The 24367-nt window shown below is 41.9% G+C and overlaps 3 protein-coding genes across 3 annotated transcripts in view; 2 read left to right on the top strand and 1 right to left on the bottom strand.

Annotated features, from left to right (window-relative positions):
- Positions 1–6974: 6974 nt before the first annotated feature.
- Positions 6975–10044, top strand: LOC306901905 (tropomyosin-1-like; the record flags this gene model as incomplete). The annotated part of the gene is made up of 6 exons (XM_079470094.1): positions 6975–7088; positions 7817–7850; positions 8172–8220; positions 8533–8680; positions 8848–8918; positions 9930–10044. 6 exons carry the CDS (start codon positions 6975–6977, stop codon positions 10042–10044), a joined length of 531 nt encoding a protein of 176 aa, XP_079326220.1.
- Positions 10045–16898: 6854 nt separating this feature from the next.
- Positions 16899–22241, bottom strand: pmvk (phosphomevalonate kinase). The gene is made up of 5 exons (XM_079469155.1): positions 21726–22241; positions 21593–21656; positions 20647–20799; positions 18694–18823; positions 16899–17419 (listed from the first exon to the last, which is right to left on the bottom strand). Exons 1-5 carry the CDS (start codon positions 21812–21814, stop codon positions 17271–17273), a joined length of 585 nt encoding a protein of 194 aa, XP_079325281.1. The 5' UTR covers positions 21815–22241; the 3' UTR covers positions 16899–17270.
- The window catches only part of eaf1 (ELL associated factor 1), a 4514-nt gene continuing 2062 nt past the window's right edge, over positions 21916–24367 (top strand). Inside the window, exons 1-2 of the mRNA XM_079469154.1 lie at positions 21916–23176; positions 23495–23589. Of these exons, the coding sequence (XP_079325280.1) occupies positions 23074–23176; positions 23495–23589 (198 nt within the window). The 5' untranslated portion in view covers positions 21916–23073. The remainder of the gene's footprint in view (positions 23177–23494; positions 23590–24367) is intronic.

Consider the following 24367-nt stretch of genomic DNA (forward strand, 5'->3'; position numbering starts at 1 on the left):
AATCAGCTCAGTAATGGAGCAGTGTCAATATAAAGCAAGACAAAGAAATGGTACAACCAACCCGAGTAACGAAATAAACAAACCAAATAATAATAACAATAATTTAAATTCAACTCTATTCAAGACAATCGCGAGCACTCAATGCAATTACAAGCGTTCAATGCAATAACGAAAGTCCCGCGTCCCAAACTGGAAACGCCATTTAAGCCACAGCAAAACAGCAGCTGGCCACTTCTTTCACGTGCAAGACACTCACTCGCACATGCTCACTAATAATGTCTGGTCGCACCTGACAAATCTTTCCAAGGAGTGAAGGAGATATACGACCTGCGCAAACAGGTCACATCAGTACAATGCCATGACAAACAACTCTCACCTGCATCTATATAGCTATGTGATTACCTGACGTACCCACCCACTTAATGCGCTACTATTTTTAAAGGGGCCACGCAGACTACTCTTAAAGGGGCAATCCCACTACAATCTAACCCAGGATTTTCAATCATTGTCCCAATGATTCAACCTTCTACAGCCAAGGGCGGAAATGACAGTCAATTCCTTGTCCCAGGAGGGGGTCCTCGGATGGTAGTGATAGACTAGCGGATACATCACCAATTACTGTCCTGGGCAAGTTATAACGATTCGGATGTTTCCCAGCAGTTTTCCTAGTTGATCTCCGCACGCCATGTGCCCCCAAAGTAGAGGCCTCGCTAGACGGTGAATTTAAAACAGAGACCAAAGGGAGAGTACATTCGGTGGTCCCATTTGGAACGATTTCCACAGAAGCGTCATTAACAGGGGTAGGCAGTGAGGACTCCATAACCACCATCACAGAGTCCCCATCACACTCATCTTCCTGAAAATCTTGGCCCTGTAAGCCCAGGTCAACATGATAAGCCCGTTGTACAGTTTCAGGAGCCAGCTTCAACAGAGACCTATGCACATGTTTTACCCGAATGGGCTCATCCAATGGAGATATACTATACACCTGACCACCTTCCCGAGGAGCTCTTACAATTTTATACAGAGCAGTTGACAAATGATTCTGAATCTTATTCCGGCCTCGAACTCCATGCTCGCGCAAATGTACTAACTGGCCCTTAATTAGTGATTGACCCCTCACTGTCTGATCATACAGATTCTTTCTATATTCCGCAGCGGCCTCGAGACGTGCTTTTACCCTTCCATAGGTTACTCTAAGCCCCTCCTGATGCCCAGCCACCCAATCTTCCACACTGCCCCCGACTGGATCCTTCACTCCTGCCAGCAGAAAATCCACCGGCAACCGTGGAGTCTGTCCAAACATCAGAAAATGCGGAGACTCACCAGTAGTATGATGGCAAGTGGTATTATACGTAAAGACCACATGCGCCAAGTGTCGAGTCCAGGAACGTTTCTGTTCAGGGGGAAGGGACCGAAGAAGATCGTGCAGTGTTCGATTGAACATTTCACACTGTCCGTTACCCTGAGGATGGTACGGAGTCGTGTGCGTTTTTCTGAATCCCATAAAGATGACACAATTGGGCAATCACTGCACTCTCAAAGTTCCGACCCTGATCAGAATGAAGTCTGGCTGGCACACCCAACTTATAAAACCATTCCTGGACCAGGACATTGGCTACAGTGGTTGCCCTCTGGTCCCTAGTTGGCACAGCCAAGGTGTATTTGGAGAATACGTCTGTTATAATTAAGACATTTTCCCGTCCATCACTAGATGGTTCTAATAAGGTGAAGTCAACAGCCAATATTTGGTTGGGCTTAGATGCCAACAAGTGGCCCATGGGAGCACGAGCTACTGGATAACTGGACTTTGAAATAGTACACTGCCGGCAGTTCTGACAATGCTCTTGAACATAGGCACTCATACTTGGCCAATAGCATCTCCAACGAATTAACTCGTAGGTCCGTTCCCTGCCTTGATGGCCATGCACATCATGTAACTGCGTAAATACCTCATTCCATAGAACCTCTGGTAATACCAATTGATCTACCTCCTCCCCACCATCAGGAAGTTGAAGGTGGCGGTACAACAATCCCTCCTTGAAAAACAATCGACCCCACTGTCGCAAGAGCTCCAGCCCAGACTTAGACATGAACTGTCGCTCCACCTTAGATGGATACTTATTTCCTGGAAAAAATACAAGAAATCCCCTCAAGGTGGGATCATCCAACTGCATCTGCTGGAGCTCTTCCTTAGAATGAGAGGGGAAGGCGACAATAGCATGCTGTTCTGCACCTACCAACTCACCTTCATCCTCCTGGTGGATGTCAACTGTGCAGAGTGTCTTGGGCAATGGTGTACCAAGGACCTGTGTCGGGATGCAAGAGGAATACTGCCTTGACAATGAGTCGGCATTACCATTAACCCGACCAGGGCGATACTTTATTTCAAAATCAAAAATTGCCAACTGAGACACCCAACGCTGCTCAGTTGCCCCCAGCTTAGCTGAATTCAGGTAGCTCAGTGGGTTGTTATCTGTAGAAACCATACACTGATGGCCCAGGAGATAATCTCAAAACTTTTCTGCCATCGCCCATTTAAGGGCGAGGAGTTCCAACTTCATGGAACTGTAATTCTCCATATTCTTCTCCGTAGGCCTAAACCCCCGACTGGCATAGGCCAATGGCCGTAACCTTCCACCCTGCTCCTGGCTAAGCACCGCCCCTAGTCCCAAATGGCTAGCATCAATGTCAAGAACAAAGGGTTTAGCAAAATCAGCATAGGCCAACACAGGAGCTGCCACCAATTTCTCCTTAAGAGACTGGAACCCTTGCTCACACTCTGGGGTCCAACAGCTCTCTATGGGTCTGCCTGAGCCCCTCTTTTTCTTTGTGCCGACCAACTCTGCTACCAGGCGATGCAGAGGGGCAGCCAACTTGGCAAATCCCTCGATGAAACGGCGATAGTAACTCACAAAGCCCAAAAAAGATCGTAACTCCGCAGCGTTAAGAGGTCGCCTCCATTCTACCACCGTACTAATCTTACCGGGATCGGAAGAAACTCCCCCTCTTGAAACCACATGCCCCAAGTAGTGAACCTCCTGACGGAAAAAACAGCATTTCTCAAGTTTGGCCTTTAAGCCCTCCTGCTGTAAGCGGCTAAAAACCAACTCCAATCGCACAAGGTGCTGAGCTACGTTGGTCGAGAAGACAATTATGTCATCCAAGTACAGCAACAAGGTTTGGAATCGTTGATCCCCAAACATACGTTCCTTCAACCGCTGGAATGTGCTTGGGGCATTGCACAACCCAAAGGGCATCCGATTAAATTCGAATAGCCCAGAGGGTGTGCAAAAAGCAGTCTTACCCTTGTCTTGCTCTGCCACTGGAACCTGGTTATAACCACTTACTAGATCGATAGTTGAAAACCACTGAGCACCAGAAAGGGCATCCAAGGCAGAAAGCATCCTTCCTAGTCCTCTGATTTAACTGTCGGTAATCGACACACAGCCGAATTCTGCCATCTTTTTTCTTAACAATGACTATGGGGGAAGCAAAGGGACTACTACTTTCCCGAATCACCTGACTTGCGAGCAATTGTTGCACATGTTCTTTAACCGCAACATAGTCTGAAGGAGGGATACGACGATACCTCTGTCGTATCGGCGCAGAATCCAATAGTGGGATCTCATGTGTAATCAGGTTGGTACACCCCAAATCAGAATCATCTGTTGAAAATACAGATCTATATTTACCCAACAGACCTTTCACCTGACTCTGCTCTTCTACAGAGAGGTACGAAAGATCCATTTGCTGGATCACCTCTTCTACCCCATCAACACTTCCAACTTGTGAGGAAACTACAGCCTGCTGGTCATAAAAAGCACTTGGACGAGTAGCAATAATCTCTCCTGGCCAGCTCATGAGCTGGGCCTGGCACAATGTTCCCACCACTTGCCGTGGTTGCAGAAAGACATCAAGTTCGCCCAAGTTAACCATAGGGACTTTAGTGATACCACCTTTCACCGGAACCAGGGATACAGACGCCAACAAGCCGGCTGGAAGTGGATTCCCATGATCCGAAGGCTCATAAAGAGCCATAGACAAAAACCCACACTGCGCAGCACAAGTAACTGGGATTCTAAATTCCGACCTCCGAGAGCAACCAGTCTGGCAATATTGCATTGCCAATGTCCACGCTGGAACTTCTTTAACTATAGGGAGATCAAACAACTCGGAACCATGTTGATTAAACAGCTCCTGAAAACACTCACCTATAACATTCATTCCCAATAGACCTGGCAACCCCGATGTAGAAAGGACCTGAGGAGGGTCTTTTACAATAAGGACACCCTTATTGTGAATGCGTCTACCCAATATAACAAAATCCAACTCCAGGTATCCTACGAAGGGAATAGATAGACCATTAGCGGCCCGAAGCTGCAACTATCCACAATCATTCAACCGTTCTTTACCCCAGGGTTCAAAATCTGCCAAGAAGACGCTCTCTGTGACAGTGGTTACCATAGAGCCTGTATCCAATAAGCATGGAACTTTAACCCCACCCATATTAACTATGACGGAGGGGCACTTACCCAACAAAGTGGAAGGTCCTCTATCAGTGGGGGCACGAGCCCCTGAGCCAGGCCCTATCCCGTCTGAACTGTGGCTCATCAGTTCAGAGGGTTGCAGTTTTCCGCCTGCCCATTAAGAGGCAATACATTTACATGGGACAAACAAGCCTGTTGATATCTAAACGGAGCCTGTCCTAATGTACAATTCCGAGCAATATGCCCAGGCTGATTGCATCGCCTACAAATGATAGGGCCAAGCCGCCTAGGATGGCTTCCTACACTCTGAGACTGTAGTTGCCGTAGACTCGGAGTCAATTCATTAAGTTGTTCCTGCTGGGCCCTCATCATTCTCTTCAGTTCTGTAAGCTCCGAAACATTACCGTCCGATGGGCCAGAGGGCTCTATTCGTCCCTGTACTCCATACTGAAGCGCAGAGGAATTTGGGACCGAATAACTCCTCTCCCTCATCTCATAATGAAACCCCTCTTCTTTACGAACATCCAATAGGGTGGAGTCAGGATCCAATCGAACAAAACGTTTGAGCTCCCGCCGTAAGCCACTATCCAGCACATGCTCTACAAACTGGTCTCGGAGTAAAACCACTAAATTAGTCATACCTCCTGGGGCCTGATGTACCACCTTATCCATTAGTGCAAAAAGGGCATGGGAATACTCTTGCAAAGACTCACCCTCAAGCTGTTTACGGGAAAAGAAGTTTTGCTGTAGGGCAATATAGGACTGTGAACACCCATAAAGTTCCTTCAAGATGGAAAACACCTGTTCTGGTGTTTCCCTATCTTCCCTTGCCCTATACTTAATCTCATTCTTAGCAGGACCCTCTAAATGATCTAAAACAAATAAGGTCTGTTCAACCAGAGGCAGATGTCGGACCCGCAAGCAAGCGTGTATCTCTTCCACCCACTCGAACACAATGTCTTCCCCTCTACCACTAAACATACGGCCCCTCCGTTCTCTAGGGAGATAGACCACTCGTTCAACTATGGGGCTAGGGGCAGGTAGGACATTCACAGTTGAGGGGCCCGCAGCTCCCATCGCCTCGCCTGCTTGCTGTTGGTGCAACCGCTCATTTTCTCCCCTCAATGACTGCACCTGTCTTCGCAACTCCTCCAATTCACCCTCCATGTCTACCAGCTTCCCCCCGCCAAAAAGAGAAAAGAAAAAAAAGAAAACAAAAACCCTTACCACTCAACCAAGGTTTCCTCCACTACTACACTCCTGTCTGAATCTTACCAGCTGCTGTTTTGCTGTAACGGAAACACACCATAATACCACACAAATATCGATTTATTGTCCGTCTCTGCTCGTCACATAACATCCTGCCGACTACGCCACTTGTGACCATACGATGGTCATTAGCTTGCACTGGTAAGGCCGGTGGGCAATCCCACTACATTTATAATACTATTTTGTAAGATTCCAACATGTATTTTGTGTTCTTTTTAAGTGGATGCTTGTTTTCTCATGTTGACTTTGCATTCGCCACAATTTAATGACATTTCACTGTCAGTTTAGAAAGAAACACTCCGAACGTTTACAATTTGCGCTGCTTACACACATTTACTGTATTGGGTTTGTATTTTTTAATATATGGTGCCTTCCCGTTTTATTTATTTAGCTATTTTGTTGTCCGTTTTGTTATTATTCTCTATTACGTTTCCGGGGTCTTTTCAATCTACGAAACGGCCATTTGTGAGCACTGTTTTTCATGTCACACATAGCGGTCAAGAGGCGTGACTTTCCTTACAGGGACTTTGGTCGAACAGCTTTTATTTTGACAGGTTATTTTGTGTGTGTCTGTCTGTCTGTCTGTCTGTCTGTGTCTGTCCGTCCGTCGGTCCGTCCGTGTGTGTGTGTCTGTCTGTGTGTGTGTGTGTCTGTCCGTCCGTCCGTGTGTGTGTGTGTGTGTGTCTGTCTGTGTGTGTGTGTGTGTGTGTGTGTGTGTCTGTCCGTCCGTCCGTCCGTGTGTGTGCGTGTCTGTCCGTGTGTGTGTGTGTCTGTCCGTCCGTCCGTCCGTGTGTGTGTCTGTCCGTCCGTCCGTGTGTGTGTGTGTCTGTCCGTCCGTCCGTCCGTGTGTGTGTGTGTCTGTCCGTCTGTCTGTGTGTGTGTGTGTGTGTGTGTGTCTGTCCGTCCGTCCGTATGTGTGTGTGTGTGTGTGTGTCCGTCCGTCCGTGTGTGTGCGTGTCTGTCCGTGTGTGTGTGTGTCTGTCCGTCCGTCCGTCCGTGTGTGTGTCTGTCCGTCCGTCCGTGTGTGTGTGTGTCTGTCCGTCCGTCCGTCCGTGTGTGTGTGTGTCTGTCCGTCTGTCTGTGTGTGTGTGTGTGTGTGTGTGTGTGTCTGTCCGTCCGTCCGTATGTGTGTGTGTGTGTGTGTGTCCGTCCGTCTGTGTGTGTGTGTGTCTGTGTGTGTCTGTCCGTCTGTAAGTGATCGTGTGTAAACTGAAGATGTCGGGCACACCGAACACCGTTGAAGCGGTGAAACGCAAAATAAAAGTCCTTCAACAGCAGGTGGATGAAGCAGAGGAGAGAGCTGAAGCCCTGCAGAGACAGAGAGAACAGGTACACATCAGGGTTTCCATGACCTCTGAACCATCTATCTTTTCCTCCGTTCCCAATCCGATGTCTGAATTCAGAGTATCGGAAAAACATGATTTTTGAAAACAACTAGGTGTGTAGCTATCCATTATTATAGTCATCGAGTGTTCTAGCAATTATGCCATCGATTATTTTTATTTCCTAAAGAGCCATAGAGAAAATAAGACAGGTCTCTTAAAATCAACAATTTGATTCCTTTTTGGAAAAAATCACATTTGAATTCAATTTAATTTATTTTTAAAATGTTATTTATTATTATTAATATCTGTGCAAACTAAACCCATTTTATACACGTCCATGCAATTGTAGTGAGGACGAGGCCAGTGCTTGAGTGATAACTGTACAGTGATACTTCCCTCACTACAGCATTATAATACAAATATATAAAAAAATACCTATTTTCTATTGAAGAATTTTAATAATAATTTCAAACTTCAGCTTATGCGTGATGCGTTTAGTTTATATAAATGAGCTTTCATTTTTCAAAGTTCATTATTTAAATGTTTTACTATTAAACAGTAATATATTGTATTTCCACTTTAAACTACTGTAGTTAACCTGACTTCTATCTTGGTAGGTCGTCGGAAGAAGCTTATTCTTTTAATGTGTGTTTGATAGCTTCACTTCACATAAGAAATAAACTCTCCGAGCATCTCTGGAGATAAAGGTCATGTGTTCATGTCCTCATACAGCACAGACACAGACAAATCCAGCAGAATCATGCGTGTAAACGCTGGACATTTTTACAGGATATCCAAACACTTCAGGATTTGATATATTTGGCATAGCAGTCATCTGACACAATAAACATTCAAAGTAAAAAATGCATTTGGGGAGATAAAACTTGAATACAACGCAGACATACAAGTTCTGGACAGTAAATGTTGCATTATACTTGTATGTTGTATATGTTACAAAGACAAATGAGTTAAAAAAGATGTGTGTTTATTACTTACGGTAGTTAATATGCTAAGATGTGTAATGAAAGTACTTGTGTTCCAGGCGGAGGCGGCTGATGGAAGATGAGATGAACGGGGTTGAGGACAGCGCTGCAGAAGCTGGAAGATGCAGAGAAAGTTGCTGATGAGAGCGAGAGGTCAAACAAGCCCATAATGTTTAGGATGACAGAGGAAAAGTGTCTCCTAAAAGAGCATGTGCAAAGAAAAGTATCTGTTTGTGATGTGGAATTCTTGCTGTTGATATAATTTTAGCGTGACAGTTCAAGTTGTTTAGTAGTATCTGTTTTAAGGAACAAATAGTGTAACATTTACATTTATGCACTTACTGTATGCTGCTTTTACAAAAATGCATTTAGAATTTCACATTTGATTAGTTGAGCCATTTATCTTTGTGAAGTGATAAAGGGTGGCGGTCACTCCAGATGCTGAAAGCATGTTGTGATGTGTAGAGCAATGAAGGTGATCGAGAACCGAGCACTTAAGGATGAGGAGAAGATGGAGGTACAGGACGTCCTGCTGAATGAGGCCTCCACAGCGATGCGTCTGGCCTCATTCAGCAGGACGTCCTGTACCTCCATCTTCCGCAAGTACGATGAGGTTAGTCGCTGCATCAGTCCATGTCTATTTTGGTATCTACATAGTGCCTCTTTTCCTGACAGATGCCATTGTATGTTTGTTAAAATACTTAATGCCATGTGAAGTTATCTGTACCTGAATCTGACCTAACGTTGAGTATGCGCTTTGTGCTGTGTTTTGTCTGTCAGGTGGCTCGTAAGCTGGTGGTGATGGAGGGCGATCTGGAGCGTGCAGAGGAGAGAGCAGCGCTGGCTGAAGCGTGAGTCGTTTTCCTCATTACTTGCGCACGAACATACTGCAAGAGTACAGCTGAATTCTCATGCTCACGTCTGGTGTTCTGAACTCTAGAAATATGCAATGAGTGCACACAAACATGCAAATGGTGGGATGGTTGTGGTATTTAAGGACTGAAGAGAATTGCGATGTTCATTGAGGCACTTGTCATCGCAGTTCACGATGAACTGTCACCGTGTTCTTTGCTCTCTAAAGCCTGTTTTCACGTCTCCATTAGCTCTATGACGAGTGCCTGCATTACTGGAATGTCATTGAAATGCTTTTCAGATCAGTGGTTCTCAACTGCTCCGCATATGCCCAACAATTGGCCACGGCAATACTAACAATACTATCTTCCTTTACACATTTCAATCTGCCTCACATATTCTTGTTGAAGATTGACAAACATGGCGGATGCTGAACCAGAAGACCGTCTATCTTCCTCTTCTAAACAGACCTTTGCGCTATTTATTGGTTGAGAACCGCTGCTATATGGCTACTTTTTAAATGCATTTAACTTTGTACTGTATGGCGCCATATTTATAGCATCAGGACTTGAATTTGAAAAAGCCATCAAATGTATTACCTCAAGTTTGATTGTCTTTAATAATTTGAAAATCTTTTTGTAAGAGCACTTGGTTAAAGCCCTTGGAAATTCTCAAGTCGTATTTGATGTCCTGAATATTGAGACCCATGACCTGAACGCGTCAACTTGAATTATGAAAACCTGAATTTTTAGGACAGTGAATTCTTAATAAAAGAGTTTCAAAGTTGAGGTCATAAAGTCCTGGTGTTCTAAATCTGATGCCATAGTACTGCCCTTATTGCTTCTTGAGGGCATGTACATGTCAAGCACACATCTAAAGCAAGACCTGCTGGTGAGCAGAACAATAGAAACTCAATAACCTGGCTTCCTTCTCATGTCTGCGGTCTGGACCCTCCTCTGTATGCCCCTCTGCATGCGCTTGTGTGTCTTGTGACTGGCCGTCCAGAACAGCTCGAGACGGCGTTTGGAGGAGCAGCTGAGGGGTTTCGATCAATCGCTGAAGACCCTGCAGGCCTGTGAGGAGAAGGTACTTGCCCTCGATAAACCCGCAGGGCTCCTGCAGTAAATGCGTCTGTGGCTCCTCAGTCCTGCTTGTCATGTGCCGTCCACCTGATAGCTATGCTGTGTTTCGCTATCATCTGCTGTCAGGTGGCTTTCTGGTGTGATCTGTGATTGTGGCTTGGACTGGATTCACTTCACGTTTTACCTTTGCTCAAATATTCGTTTGTCTTGTGTTTCTACTGATGATACCGTCCGTTCTTGTGATAAACGAATCGGTCTCGTTCATGAAATGTGTGACTCATATTTCTCGTTCACTGACATGTCTCCCTTGAGCACAGAGAGCATCTTGCCTTAAAAGAGTGTCTAAAGCACAAGCCAATGGCGTTCGAGTGTGGTTGAATGTACTGAACGAATTCACTGAACGAACAAGTGTTTTGAGTCTGAACGATCAGGCTTCTGAGCTGCTGCTTACTCGTGAACGAAATGAGAGAGGAGGTCTTTCGTTCAACAAGTACAGAAATGTAAACACAATGTAAAGACCCTTAGGAATATGAACCATGGTTTTAATCCAGTACGGTAGTAACTTTGTCTTCTTACCATGCCAATACAAATGGTTGTACTACAAATATCTTGCTTAAACGATAGTTGCATTTTAAAAACCTAAATGTACTATTTTACAAACATGATGATTTAACTGTGGTTTGTAGAAAAATTTTATTTTCCTAATGAAAGTATAGAATTGCGTGTTATAACCATGTACTCATATAATCATATTTACAATAATTCAAGATTATGACACATTCATGACACTTAAACAAATAGTTTGTTGTTGTTATTTACGAGTTACTTTGATTCAATATGATAAATCAGTCACGTCTGGCACTTTTTAATCTGCACCCGAGTGGGATCAATGTCCTGCTGTGAAAGACCGACTGAAGCACCTACTGGCATATGTGTGCAATAAATGACGAAATGGTCACTGAATGAATCAGTGAACGAGTCTGAACGAATCATTTTGGTGAATGAACTGAAATGGAACGAATAACTCGAATGAATCAGAATTTCCATCACTAGTAGTTAAACCTGTGAAATAGCAAAAGATGTCAAACCTGATTGATATTTAATTAATTACATTAATTACGTTAGTTCTTAAGCAGTAGGCGTCATGAGCATTCCGTTTTGTAATCGTATGCAAAATAAAAGTTTTTGTTTACATTATATGTGTGTATGTACTGTGCAAAATAATTACACACATGAATTATCTTGATATATTTCAATTTTGTACATCATATAAGTTGTCTACAAGTTAATATACACGTGCATATTTCAATGATATTATTATGTTGTGTGTATTTATATAAACATAATTAGACACGTATATGACGTAAACAAAAACTCCTTTTGGTAGTCGCTCCTGAAAGTCGCTTATCATTTGCACAAAGTTTTTCCCATCGCTAGACACCAAAACCAAAGCTTTGTAAGTAAGTAAGTAAGTAAGCTTTATTTATATAGCACCCATCACAGAAAGAATCACAGAGTGCTTTACATGTAGCAAGCAAAACAATATAATAAGCATCACACAAACATAAAAACAAACATAAAAGCTCAATCAACTAAAAGCATGTCTAAACAGTAGTGTCTTCAGCTGTTTTTTAAAAGAATCAATAGAATCGGCCACACGCAACGACAAGGGCAGTGCGTTCCACAATTTTGGAGCAACTGCCTGGAAGGAGCGGTCTCCCCGAGTTTTAAGGCGGGTTTTAGGTACCATCAGGAGATTTTGACCTGAGGAGCGAAGAATGCGAGAAGAAGAGTGGGGGGTCAACATGTCTGCGATATATTGAGGTGTCTGTCCATGTATTGCTTTAAAAGTTAAAATTAAAATTTTATAATCAATTCTGTATTTTACCGGAAGCCAGTGGAGACTAAATAAAATTGGAGTAATGTGTGCCCTTCTGTTTGTTCCTGCAGCATTTTGGACCAGTTGGAGACGTTTGAGAGAACATTTGTTAAAACAAATAAAAAGAGAATTACAATAATCCAACCGTGAAGAAATAAAAGCATGAATGATCATCTCCATATTAGTTTTTGGCAGTATTGTTCTCAATTTAGAGATATTTTGCAAATGATAGAAACAGCTTCTGACCAGCTGTCTAGAATGACCATCTAGAGACATTGATTGGTCAAACAGAACACCAAGGTTTCTTAGGCTCGTCTGGACGGAGGAGTCCAAGGAGTGTAGGTGTTGTTTGATTTGGGGAATTTTTTGTTCTGGAGCAATGATCAGAGTTTCTGTCTTTTTTGTATTTAGTTGTAGATAATTGTTATATAACCAAGTCTTAATGCAAGACAGACATTCCAACAAATCTGTTAATTTTCCGAACTCTGATTCATTGAATGTGCAGTACAACTGAATGTCATCAGCATAAAAGTGATAAGACACAGTATTAAAATTTCTAATTATTTCACCAAGAGGGCTAATATATAACAAAAACAAAAGAGGACCTAAAACCGAACCCTGAGGAACTCCATATAACAGAGGGGTCATATCTGACAGAATGTTGTTGATAGACACACAAAATGATCTGTCAGTCAGGTAAGAGGTAAACCATCTAAGAACATCACCAGAAAACCCCATTTCATTGCGTAACCGATTTAACAGGACCGTATGGTCCAATGTATCGAACGCAGACGATAAGTCAAGTAAAATCAACACCGTGTACTGTCCTGAGTCAGCAGCCATCAGAATGTCATTTGATACTTTAAGAAGCGCCGTCTCCGTTGAATGACTTTTCCGGAAACCTGACTGAAATTTATCAAGTATATATTTTTTTCCATCAAGAAATGTAGTCAGCTGGCCAGCGACCACTCTCTCAAGAATTTTAGATAAAAAAGGCATTTTAGATATCGGCCTGTAATTAGTTGGTACAGAAGAATCCAAATTTGGTTTCTTTAGTAAAGGGCTGACAACTGCTTGTTTAAAATGACTGGGGACTGATCCGCTGAAAAGGGAAAGGTTTATCTTTTTAACAACAAATGGTCCAAGTAAATCAAACACATTTAAGAGCAACGAAGTCGGCAATACATCGAGCGGGCTTGCAGATGGTTTTACTTTACTTAATAGGCTCATAATATCATCTAGAGTGATAGGTGAAAAAGTATCCCAAGAGTATGAGGCAGTTGACCCACATGATATGACATCAAGAGATGGATTTATAGTCATTCTAATATCTTGCACCTTATTTACAAAAGCATGTAAAAACCTATTGCAATCACTCTTGCAATCACTCAGTGTACAGGCACTTGGGAAGCAAGGGGAGATACTATCTTAGATATTGTATCAAACAGGACCTTAGAATTATTCTTGTTCTGAGTTACAAGATTTGTAAAATAATCTGACCTTGCCTGTTTTATCTTAACATTTAGCAATGTGATAAGCTCCTTCAGATGCAATCTGTGTACTTCCAGACTTGTGGATTTCCATAAACGTTCAACTTTACGGCACGTTCTCCTGAAAGACATTATTTCATCATTCATCCAAGGGCAAATATTATTTGGGAATGTGCTTTTACTTTTCAAGGGAGCAACTAAATTTAAAACCGACAGACAATGATTATTAAATGACTGAAAAAATCGTTCAGCATCACTACAATCAATAAAAGAACTAGGGTCAAATGACTCAGAAAATTTTTCAGCTGTGGCTTGAGTAATAATGCGTCATTGCAGCATCGGTCTACAAGGAAGACAGTCAACATTAGAAGACAGATTGAAAAATATGCAACAGTGATCTGTCACATTAATGTCCAAAACACTCAATTGGATGATGCACAGACCTAATGAAAAAACAAGGTCCAGAGTATGACCTTTTACATGTGTAGGCCCAGAAACACATTGTTTAAAATGAAATGATTCAGTGAGTGTTAAGAACTCAGATGCCACAGAACATGAAGAGTCATCAACATGCAAGTTAAAATCCCCAAGTATCAATACTTTTTCAAGTTTGATAATTGATGATAAAAACTCTGCAAAATCATCTAAAAACAAGCGAGCAGAACCAGGAGGTCGGTAAATTAAGACACAGTAAAATGAATCAGTATTTCCAACCTTAGTCATCTGTAGCTCAAAGGAGTCGAAAGAGTCTGAATTTATCAACCTGCAACAGAAACGGTCCCGGTACACGAGTGCGAGCCCGCCTCCTCGCCGCGACACACGCGGTGTCCCATACACAGAACAGTCCGGCGGACACAGTTCATTGAGATGAGTGTATTCCATATCTTGCTGCCAAGTCTCAGTTAGGAACATAAAGTCAATTTGTTCCTTTATAAATAAATCATTGAGTATAAACGCCTTGTTGGCAATGGAGCGCGCATTAAACAGAGCAAATCGCGCCAGCTGGGCACGTTCCGATGGGTCGGCATTTGCTCGCTGGTATGTCACAGCACTCAGAATCCGCTCACGCGGAAATGGATTTCGGGGCCGCCGAGTCAGGAAGCTCAGGTCCGATTGACTAACCTTACTCCAAAGCAACAGAGGCGCACACGACACCTTGCAGACAGGAATTGACCGCAAGCACCTCTCGACCCAGAAAGCTTCGGTACCAATTGGATATGGTGGCCCTCCACGTTGTTTTCTCCCCCTGGCCTGGACACCAGCCCTGGATCCCCGCTTCCTCCTCCTACCGTGATGCTTGTTGACTAGCAAGTACACCGGCGATGACGTAGAATATTCAATGTTAGGAGGGAAAAACTTCGAGGACCCAGCCCAGGTAACTGAGAGGTCCTTCATAGTCTCCTTAATGCGGAAAAGCGTGTGACGATCATATTTTAAAACAGCTGAGACACAGCTATTTGTTATCAGTGCTGATAAAACAAAGAACAACACTAGAAAAACCTCAAATACACGTGAGGACAGAGACCGAGCAGAGGCAAAGCCGAACACAGGCGCCATCTTGCGAAGCGAGTAACCTTTTGCTTTCCTGTGGCTCAGTTGGTTTGTTTTTTACTTTTCCATGTCACACATGTACGATTTATTTGTGAACTACTATCATAATATATATATATATTCTGAAGGTTTAGGCTGCACTAGTTAGATCAACCGGAACCAGGGACACTTCCAATAACAACTGATGCATTTGTTGCATCAAAGAGTGCAGAACAGTACTCTACTCTCAGCCAGTCTTGTCTCATTGTTCCAAGGTTACCGGAGCGGGCAGGATGCAGTTCATGTCCAGACCTGACAAGAGGTGAGATGATAGAGCTGGATAAAAAAAGGACGCAGTGACTTGACACGTCTTCACTACAAAATTTCAGCCGCTATTAGATTATTAATGATAATCATAAATCTTGAAAGCGCTGCAGCTTTTCCCCGAGGGGAACTGGAATCCCCTGGTCAGGCCTGGTTTCCCTCTGAGGTTTTATTTTTCATGTTTTAGTTTTGGGTTCCTTGCAACCGTTTGCAAACTGTTTTGCACTTTTTGCCTGGCCGGGGGGGCTGCTAGAATGTAAAAGTTTTACTAAGTTAATACTGCATATAGGAATTTATAGTGTGTTTAATTTTTTGACCTGTGTTTCTCTCTCCTTATCTTGGGTGTGTGGTTCTCAGTGATGGCCCCTGTGAGTGTGTCTGCGTGTCTTGTCTGTTTGTGTGTCTGTGTCAGTCTTCTGTGTTTTCACCTTTTCTTTTTCGTACTTGTATAACTTTATATGTTTTGCTTATAGTCAATATGTTTCTTGTACAGCTGTTTTGTAACAATGAAAATTGTAAAAAGCGCTTTATAGATAAAGTTGACTTGACTCCATTTTTCGTATGCTTTTGATACAATCCTTTAAAACATTTTACATTTGAGTAATCATATGGTGGGCTGGATGTTTAGATTTTTTTACTAACAGGACACAAAGACTGAGGGTAAAAGGAATCCTGATTGAACAAGTGTGTTATTAGCCCGGCTCCCCACAAGGATGTGTGCTCTCACCTCTTGTGTTTATTCTAAGTGAAAAAATAGGACTAGTGTAAAGTATGCAGATAACACTGTCATTGTCTGTGAGTTTAATGGCTACGAGACCAGTCATGGCATGATTATTGATGACTTCGAAAAGTGGTGTCTTATCGCCATTAACTCATCTAAGACAAAAGACATGATTATTGACTTCAGGAACAAGCTCACCCACATGAAGTTACATCTATTTAAGATCAAATCTGTGCCAGCCTACGAAATATCTTGGAATTAACATTGATCCTAAATTTAACTTCCAAGCAAACTGTGAAGCACTGTGTAAAAAGGGGCACCAGTGTCTGTTTTGTTTAAGAAAAGTGGCCCATTTCCACATTGACAGAACCATTATGACTTTATTTTTACAAGCTTTTTACCTTTAACATTTTTCCTGGTATCCTGGTTGGGAAACCTGTCTGTTAGAATAGAAACTCACAGAGTCAAATTGTTAAAGATTAAAGTAAATTGATTGGAAATTCACAGTCTAGTCTTCTATCATGTATAGAACTGATGACTCTATTTTAAACGATGACTCTTATCCTTTGAACAATGACTTTCAACTGCTGCCATATAGACATAGATTTGTAGTCCTGCGTTCTAGAACGAAGCGGTATAAAACAGCTTTATGGCAGCAGCTGTTAAATAAGGACAGATTTAAGGAAATTATTGAACTTTTTTAAACAAACATATTCACTCCTTTATTTAAAATTAAGTTTTTGTACTATAATGTTTGTAATGTCTGTATAGGTAAAACTCACAACTCTCCATTTGTACCCGAAGGCAGATTAGATTTAAAGTTGAAGTGACCTGAGATTGAAATAGGGTTGGTGTAATTTGGGCAGGATCTGTTTCATGAAACTGTCACATTTCTACCCGCTTTAAACTTATGCATGGATTCACATATACAGCCAGAAATAATTAGATTGATGCATGCACACAAGCAACACTGTGCTTTTATTCATATTCAAGACCTGCTAAAATTTCAAGGCCACTCACACTTTATATGTTTCACATGACAAGATCATATTTGAAGGAGGAACAGTTTTACCCAACTGTCACATTTCTACCCGCTTTAAACTTATGCATGGATTCACATATAATGATGTGCATTTTCAGATTTTATCTGAATTTTATGAATTTTAAAAAGCTATTTACAATAAACGCTGCAATATTTAATAAAAAAGGAAATGTTATTTAGAATTTCACTGGCCATTTCGATATGAGCCATTAGTTTTGCTGGTTTTGAAAGTCTTTATATAGGAAAACAGCTAAATAATACAGAAAAGCGATGTTAAGCATCTTTATCGATTCAGTTTCATCCTGTGTGTAACCAGCGACAGTAATCCCTGCAGCTGTTTCTCCAGAACATCGTAATCTTCATCATTCCTGATGATCCAGTCAAATTTCACTCCCTCATCCAAACCACACTCAGACTCAGCGTCATCGATACCTGCAAAAGCACATTAACACGAGTCAGACCCATCAGAAGGCCATTGGCACAATCAGATATGCAGGAACCTTTGTTGACCACAGAGACGTTTTTCCATTTTTGGTTCATTCATTTTAGCAAAGGAGCCATTGCAAAAGCTATTTTACATTATAAATAATATGTTTTAATGACTTCAATAAATGTGTCTTTTGGCTTTCCATTAGGTGTGTTCAACATCTTTAACTGCTGCAGAGTGATTGCCGGCATTTGAAATCAGAGTACCGCCAGAACGATTAGAAAGCACTTAGAGCTCTGCTCTCGTGGCACTTTGATGTCATACACCGATTGGTCTGCAGCAGCTCATGAAAGAGACATAATTAGCATCTTGCTAATAGATTTGTAGTTTGGTTTGAACATACCAGCATTGAAACACCTCTGTCAATCTTGACAGCTGTATATATGAACTTCACATGGTTCATATGTGAGAAAGACTGCTCAACACACAGCGTTTGTGTTGAGCAAAACACAGGAGTAAGACACAGCACATCCATGCTTACGGGTCGCAGTTTGCTTCCATCTGCTCACTGGCAGTGTTGGGCAAGTTAAATTCGTTAATTTTTTATATTACAATATTACTGTCTTTGTTACACTACTTTTGCGTTACTTTTGTGTTCATTTGATTTAAAATAACCACAATTATAACTACTTTGCTGAAAAAAACATCACAACAATTCTTTTTTTTATGTATTTTTGGGGCGTTTTTTCCATTTATTTGGACAGATTTTTTTTCTAGAGAGGACAGGAAAATTATTTCAAGGTGGGAAATACATTGTTGTAATGCTCGATACTGAGATTGTAACAGGTATAATATGAAACAAATGAAATTATGAATGTGTTATATTACTGCATTACAGCAAAAACTTTTACGTTGTACATACATTAATAGATTATTTAGCGAGGCAATGAGTTCTGAATCATACACAATAGAGTACCATGGCGTTCAATAAAAGCTCATCTGAGCTCCTCACGATCTGGGTAGCTTGAATCTAAGCGTGAGAGGTTACCATAGAAACGTAGTTTGCCATTGATTAGTGTTGTGACGCTTGAGCATATGCACTGGCTGGGAAAACCTCAATCATATTACTGATGTATATTATGATGATGTTTTATAACCATCAAATTACGGTGCACGGTAAGACACCTGGTGAACCACATGATTTTCTTTGCGAGCCATAGATTCCCATCCACGATCTACAACAATGCTGCAATCAAAGAAAGTAATATGTAATGTATACCTGAAGTGAAACTCCAGCCTCTCTGTGATCGTGTTTTCTCAGATGCCTCCACCCGAACACAGATGCATTTATCAGGAAACTCTTTTTGAAACCAATGAACATCTGACAGTCTCCTGCAGTCGCTGATAATCTGCGTCATGAACAAAGATGGGTATCAGTCACACAGATGACAATGATAAATGATTATCCTAGCAGATCTAACTATTGTGACTGAAGGATATTCAGTGTCGTCAATATAAAGTGATCCTGTATTTCAAACTCATATCTATGGGATGTCATTTAGTTCATCTAAAAGCTGCAATTCGTAACGTTTGCCTCTTTTCTCGGCCCAATGGCTACTCAAAGCAATCTTAAACCCCACAGACGTTTACAGTCGCATTGGGATAAGACAGCAGTGTCCATACACTTAAGTGCCAGTGTCCTCAAGCTCTACAAACCAGTCTGGAGGTTTCTAGTCTGCCTGGTAAACCTGGATTAGCTGCCGCAGCTGTGTTTGGTTAGGGCTGAACTGTGCAGGACTGGACACCTTAGGGGTAAAGTAAGGTACACACCAAGCCGACGCAACCAAATGCGGCAGACTGGGAGGTCGGAAAACGTTGGCTGTGTCTGGGTCCAAAATGGCCCTGACACACTAAGCTTACGGTCAAATCCCGACGGCCAAGTAGCACGTTTGTTCTGCGCCTGCGTGTGAGGAATAACATATTCCGTTCCAGCAGGTGGCACTAGTTGATACCCGAAACGGGAAGAGCTAGTATCAGCTGGGATACAAATGAGAAAAGCATCCTGTTCGTTCCCTCCCACAAGGGCTCCGCCGCCGATTCAACAGAAAGACAGGGACTAGAGATGCGCGGTTGGAGGTTACAGCTGCGGACTCCACGGATAAACCACGGATCGGGTGGATGACGTGACGAAAAATCATCATTTTAATTAAATTCGGGCGGTTGAACCAATCAAATGAAAAATATATATATACATTGTTAAATATTATTATCTGACTATACCTACATCCAAAAAGTTATTGGGGTTGTTCTGGACAATTACAAATGTGAATATGCACTGTTGTGCGGTAGATGTCATCGAATAGAGTCGGTGTTTCTTTCAGTTTTCAGAACAGGCTCATCCTAGTCGTCAACCTGACATGACAGCGCCTAGGCTATAGTTTATTAGCCTATAATGTAAATAACTTCTTTTATTTGAGCTTTTTATTTATTTGCTAAAAAATAAAGTGAAATAGGCATTCATTAGTAGTAGGCTGAACAGCAGCATGTTGAAATGATGTGCCAAAATGCGTTTTCTATTATGCTACAATGAAAATATTGTACAGTAACCTATTAGATAAGGTCAGGTTTGCCGAAGTGCGTTTAATTGATTCTATTTATTTATTTTTGTCCCTGTGCGCTGATCGGAGTTCACTGCTGATATTCTGAGGTAAGAGCTTTCTAGTCTCGCGGCTGTCATCAGCAGCGCCTTGCATCGGCCAATCAGCGGATGGTGGGCAGGTGCGGTTTTGAAAGACTGCTCAACACACAGCGTTTGTGTTGAGCAAAACACAGGAGTAAGACACAGCACATCCATGCTTACGGGTCTGCTCACTGGAAGTGTTGGGCAAGTTAAATTTAAAGTTGGGCAAGTTAAATTTCGTTTTGAAAAGTGGTAAAAAAAAACGTTGGTGCGGATGGATGGCGGACGGATGATGAGTTTTGTGATGCGGTTGCGGATGAAATAATAGCCCATCCACGCATCTCAAACAGGGACTTACTTTAGTCAACGGTGCAGAACACCCCAGAATATCGTTGGCTCGGCCTTAAGGTAAAGACACAGTTGGTTTGATGTACTTGGTCAATAATAGTTTTTTGTTTATTTTGAACGCAAACATTTACAGATTGCAGCTTCCGTGATTATCTTCTCTCTCCATTATATATCAAGACTGCAGGGTGTTTCCAGTGCTCGTACCCAGATGGGTTGTACTGCATTTTTAACGGCGAGTCTACAGAAGAAGCCCGAGTCCTCTTGTCTCTTCATCTCACCCCAATGGATCATGTCGGCCCGGTAGCTCTCCTTATACTGACCAGCACCCAAGAGCTCCTCGTAGTCCAGATGATGATCCTAATGTTCAAACACACCTTCATCAGAGATGTGCTGCACAGACTCTAATATGATCATTTAATGCTCACATGCTTATCTCTTAAAATGAAATAAATGATTGGTCTGGGTACGCGTATAAGTCTCTGTCCACCTCATTAGAAACTGGGGAAAAGTTGTTTTTTAAACAAAAACAAAAGAGTTTGTCGTCTCTTTTTCTTCAGTTTCCATAAATGCATTAGTATAAAGGAAGAGGGAACAGTGAGACGTGTGTCATGTCAGGTGTGTGTTCAAGCAGTCTCTATAGAGGTCAACACTCTCACTTTCTCGTCACTACACACGCTTGGTTTGGTTTCTCTGTCTGACCGATGTACATGTGAGGCCACTTAACTGGAGGTCATCCTGTCTGTTGGTACGTCCACCGAGTGAGCGTCTATGGGGGTTTGAACAATAATTGCGCTCCAGGGCAGAGAGTGATCTCGCATATTCAAATGAAATCAGATTTGCTCTAGCCCAAAAAATGTCTCGCAATGTTTACTAACAAAAAGGGTCTATTATGTCCAGTGAAGCGCAGACAGGTAAATGACAACGTCATAATCTATAGCGTGTACTGTAAAGTGAAGCAGATGAAGGGAAATGAAATTCAGCTCAAAGCGTATTGACTGTAGGTCTACATCTAAGCAAACACAGTTTTAACATCTTACAAATAATTCGTATTCATGTGTGTTTGAAGCTGTTCTTTTAAAGTATCCACTTCCCAGTTTGTCCAAGCCAGTGCCACTGCAATGTTAATAGATGAAGATGTGTGAGAGGGTACCTGAGCATACTGCTGTTTGAGCGGTGCAGACAGTCTCAGGACGCAGCACATCTCTGCAGACAGTCTGTAATGTACAGTTACAATATTACTCATACGTGCATGTTCAATGGCTCACATAACCTCGACGTCTCACCTTTTCTGCAGTAAGTCCGTCACATAGTCCTTCCCTGATTTGCGTTTTCCACTGAATAAAAGAACACTCGTCGGCTGCGCAGGTGTCATGACTCCGTCTGCGTGTCCGTGAGATCTGCTGTTTAAATAGGAACGCCTTCGCGTTTCCTTACCGTAGTGACGTCAAACACTCCCCGCGCACACATGCGCTTGGATCAAACTCCGTCTCTGTAGTATCGTGTGTGTGTGTGTGTGTGTGTGTGTGTGTGTGTGTGTGTGTGCTTTAGGGCGTCAGTGAAGGCTTTAGTGCTTTAACTCTTACATGTGTATTTAAAGTGTCGGTGAAAGGGACGTTTAGACTTCTTAGCTGGACTTACGGTAATCGGATCAGCATCACGCCATCTGCTCACGGGGCGTGTGCTTCATTTATTTGCACTCAAATATTTAACGTTCAACATTCATTATTTCTTCCATCACCGTATAGATCATAAATAATGAAAGTCAGCTTCAACATGACGTAATAGAAGTGTTTATTACCCACCAAATGGGTAATAACACGGAAATGAAAGACGCAAGCGATTCTCAGGCTTTCAAAATAAAAGTATCCGTTTTCCGGTTTTTTAGTTTGCTGTATATGTTGGGATATATGTTTAGTTTTTATTTATTTCATCTATTACATTTCATATTATATTTGTAATGATGATTAATTTGTGCTCCAATGTTTAAAAAAGAAAGAAAATGCGTAAAGGTCTACTGTAAATTATAACTGTTGTTCAGAATTCTTTACATGAATGTAAACAATATAACAGTCTATTGAGTTTTTTCTCACTATAATTCCCTTTATCTTCCGTCTTGTCAGGGTTGTAAGGAAGTGTTATTTGTAAAGCTGCAATAAAATAAGATTTATTGTGAAAGTTGCCGCAGTTGAACATGTAAAAAAGTATAAAAAGATTAAGTTTGGTTTACTTAAGAAACATTGTTTACAACACTACCGACAGCACTATTGTTTACTTCCTTTATGATCGTTTTGAAAAGCCCTCATTTCTTTTCTTTATTTTGTTGCTTTGTACACTTTCAAATTAAAAAGCTTTCTATCAGCTCGGTCTCTAATATGTGATTTTTTCCTTTTTACAATTGTCAATTGTTTAATGGATGATTCGATTTTTAGATGATTTCCCCACAACTCACCGCGAGGGGGCGGACTTTAACAATATCGACGCAGCATCTTTGTTCGTTTCCGTTCATTTGAGACCCGGAAGTGCCTGTTCTGCAGGGGCGTGTAGATCAAGTTTTCTTCTGTTGTTGTTGATATTGATGATGATGATTAAAGGCCAGAAGTGACGTGAATGTGTAAGCTGTGATGTGCAGTGATGAACGGCAGCTTGAACCCGACTCTGGATAAAGAGGAGCACGTGTTAAAGCTCGGGGAGAGTTTCGAGAAGAAACCCAAATCATCGTTTCACACCGTCAGATGTGAGTCTGCCGTACACACGACGACACATTCCACACAGCGCAAGTTCTTTACAAACACGTGTCTTGTTTACTAAATAACGAACAATCGCCATCGCGTGCGTGTGTTGTCATTGATGACATGTTATAATAACTCAAACATGGCACTTCCTGTGATATTATTTCATATTAGAAACAGCTGAAAGTGTTGTGTGGTGGTTAGTTTAGGGTTTGGGTTATGAGAGTGATGATGATGATGATGATGTTTGTCTAATAACACGATGTTTAAGGTACCAAGAAGCTTCACTGGGATCGATCAGCATGTCCTGTTTTTCTTCACAGATGATTTTAAACCTGCATCTATCGATACATCTTGTGAAGGAGAATTACAAGTAGGAAAAGGAGATGAGGTCACCATCACATTACCACACATACCAGTGAGAGCAAACCTCAACTCTCTCTCTCTCTCTGTCTCTCAAGATTCAAAAAAGCTTTATTGGCATGATAAAAAGTGTTTTACATTGCCAAAGCAGGAAGATTAAATATAAACATTCTGTATAAAATAAAATAAGAGTATCCTATATAAGAAACAATATGTACACATCAATACAGACATAAAAGTGCGAAGTATTGACAAGTATTGACTCTCTCTGTCTCTCTCTCTCTGTCTCTGTCTCTGTCTCTCTCTGTCTCTCTCTCTGTCTCTCTCTGTCTCTGTCTCTCTCTCTGTGTCTCTCTCTCTCTCTCTCTCTCTCTCTCTCTCTCTCTCTGTGTCTCTCTCTCTCTCTCTCTCTCTGTCTCTCTCTCTGTGTCTCTCTCTCTCTCTGTCTCTCTCTGTCTCTCTCTCTCTCTCTCTCTGTGTCTCTCTCTCTCTGTGTCTCTCTCTCTGTCTCTCACTCTCTCTCTGTCTCTCTCTCTCTCTCTCTCTCTCTCTCTCTCTCTCTCTCTCTCTCTCTCTCTGTCTCTCTCTGTCTCTCAAGATTCAAAAAAGCTTTATTGGCATGATAAAAGTGTTTTACATTGCCAAGCAGGAAGATTAAATATAAACATTCTGTATAAAATAAAATAAGAGTATCCTATATAAGAAACAATATGTACACATCAATACAGACATAAAAGTGCGAAGTATTGACAAGTATTGACTCTCTCTGTCTCTCTCTCTCTGTCTCTGTCTCTGTCTCTCTCTGTCTCTCTCTCTCTCTCTCTCTCTCTCTG

This window comes from Barbatula barbatula, assembly GCF_947034865.1.
Source record: "Barbatula barbatula genome assembly, chromosome: 12".
In the NCBI taxonomy this organism is placed as follows: domain Eukaryota; kingdom Metazoa; phylum Chordata; class Actinopteri; order Cypriniformes; family Nemacheilidae; genus Barbatula; species Barbatula barbatula.

Coding starts and splice junctions, on each gene's coding strand:
- pmvk (XM_079469155.1), bottom strand. CDS start 21,814: ATGACACCTGCGCAGCCGACGAGTGTTCTTTTATTCAGTGGAAAACGC. Junction 20,800..21,592: donor TCAAACAGCAGTATGCTCAG/GTACCCTCTCAC, acceptor TTTGAACATTAG/GATCATCATCTGGACTACGA. Junction 18,824..20,646: donor ATGCAGTACAACCCATCTGG/GTACGAGCACTG, acceptor TTCATGACGCAG/ATTATCAGCGACTGCAGGAG.